We start from the raw sequence: 2,161 nt of genomic DNA, 5'->3' as shown, positions 1-2,161 counted from the left end.
GCTTGAGCAGCTTTGTTATAATTTTTATGGGGTCGAAACATGTCGTTTTGGAGCCCATTCCTATCCTAAATGTAAATATTTCCACTTCCACCGGTTACATTGGAAATATCTCGCTCTATGAATATTCTTTTCAAAACAAATCTTAAATACGTTGCCTGTGGTGTCACTGCAGTATTATATGAAATACGCCCTCACAAAGTGCAATTAACCCTCATTGTTACAAGATAAAGTGGCTAAATATAATACAACTAAACATAATAATATAATTAAATATAATAAAAAATATTTGAATGTTAATTGAGAAGCACTTTGAAAACATGTCTTAAAATTTTAGGATAAAATAAGCCCAGTTGTTAGGTTTCGAAATGTCTTTAATTGTCTAGACTCGAATTCATTCCTTTCTTTTGTAATGACCAAAGTTAATGGACTTTCATCGAAAAAGAAAAAAAAATCAATTCCTTTTATGCTCAGGCAGATTAACTACAATCACCCATTGTAATCCTAGTTATGATGAAGACTTGGGGAGGGGAGGGGGTGTTATAGCAAAGCCACATCGGGCTATCTGCTATGTCCACCGAGGGGAATCGAATCCCTCATTTTAGCAGTGTAAATCCAAAGTCTTACCGCTGTCCCAGCGGAAGACTAAAGAGTGAGGAAGATAGATAATGGTATTTCTAACAAAAGCGAAATGTCTGTTTAACCAAAGGTAATACAAATGACATCTTCAGGTAAAAAACAGAACAAATACAGAACTGTTTCTGAAAATGTGAGAACTGAGATTTGAAGGAATTGAACTCGAGATTTTGCTTGTCGGTTGTATATTTTAGTCAATAAGATACCTTATCTCGAAAACAATTTCATTATTTTGAACAAAAAATTTATTAAATGTGGCAAGACATTTTTCCATGTCAATAGGCTTGTACGTCCCACAGAACGTACATGTAATTCTGCATTTGATTAAAATATCCACATTTTTCTTGTTCGTAACTATTTTTGGTTTATGTTAACGATGGTGAAAAAAAAACGTTATCTAGGTAACTGCCAATAAAACAAGAGTTGTTATAAATTGCTAAATGATTTAGTTTTTATATTTCTTTTGCTGCTTTCTGATTTGTATTAGGTTTTAAATTCACATTTATACCTTACTATATCTAATGTGCTTTTACAACTTCTGAAACAGATTTGATGACATTGGAAGTGCAGTTCCTTGTTAATATATTAAGCAGCTACTAAAAGCTAATATGATATCAAAATATTGTGTTGCTATGACTAAAGCAACTTAATAGAACAAAGTCATAATGCTTTCAGTTCTTAAATTCTGTATTAGGCTATATTCATTGATGTGAAATTTTATACCTATATTTTTGAAATTAACCAATGTAGCTTAATGATATTGCTACCGTACAGGGTTATTAAATATAAAATGAAATATCATACAGATACAGTTAAAGTTTTATTTTCCAACAGCCAGACAGAATAACTGTTTATCATGTATAGACGTCTTTTAATTCCAGGCTGTTTTAAACTTACCTGAAAAAAGTATAATATGATAGTCTGTAGATCGTTGATAGATCGCATCTATCCGCCGGACTGACCAAGGTAGGCCATAAAATAGGTAGTGAAAGTATACCGGATAACCTTTTGCTAACAGACCACGTTCTGTTAATCTCCAGACGAACTACACAAAAATCATTGCAAGATATCACAAATATTCAACAATCTTTGTATAAATTCTAACATCTTCTAATGATTTTTAAAGTTAAAAATTATCAGTAGTATGTAGCAGCTGATTTAGAAGTGAAAACACAATGTTAAGATAAGTACTATTGGAATAATATTTAAAAAAAATACATAAGATGATAGTAGGCAAATAACATAACAAGAAAAAAAAACGTAATGTGTATTTATGTTCAACAAATCAGAGGATCGTTACCAAAAAACTTCAAGACATATAACTATTTTAAAGTGTTTTTGTTTGTCTTGAATTTCGCGGGGATTCGAACTCGCGACCAACAGATTTCGAGTCGAGCGCCCTAACCACCCGGCTATGCTGAGCCTATTTTAAAATGACTTAAACAAATGCAAAATTACTTAGTGAGTTACTTTGATTTTTATCCCCGTCCCACCAAACATGCTCGCCCTTTCAGCCGTGGGGGCGTTA

At 32.4% G+C, this 2,161-nt stretch overlaps 1 protein-coding gene across 1 annotated transcript in view; it reads right to left on the bottom strand.

Annotated features, from left to right (window-relative positions):
* LOC106469194 (matrix metalloproteinase-17-like) overlaps positions 1–2,161 on the bottom strand; it is a 58,099-nt gene that overhangs the window by 35,798 nt on the left and 20,140 nt on the right. Inside the window, exon 6 of the mRNA XM_013929661.2 lies at positions 1,531–1,678. Within this exon, the coding sequence (XP_013785115.1) occupies positions 1,531–1,678 (148 nt within the window). The remainder of the gene's footprint in view (positions 1–1,530; positions 1,679–2,161) is intronic.

The sequence above is a fragment of the Limulus polyphemus genome, unplaced genomic scaffold (assembly GCF_000517525.1).
Source record: "Limulus polyphemus unplaced genomic scaffold, Limulus_polyphemus-2.1.2 Scaffold3349, whole genome shotgun sequence".
Taxonomy (NCBI): Eukaryota; Metazoa; Arthropoda; class Merostomata; order Xiphosura; family Limulidae; genus Limulus; species Limulus polyphemus.
Note: the sequence above shows the minus strand (reverse complement) of the source record. Positions and strands in the feature narration are given on the sequence as shown.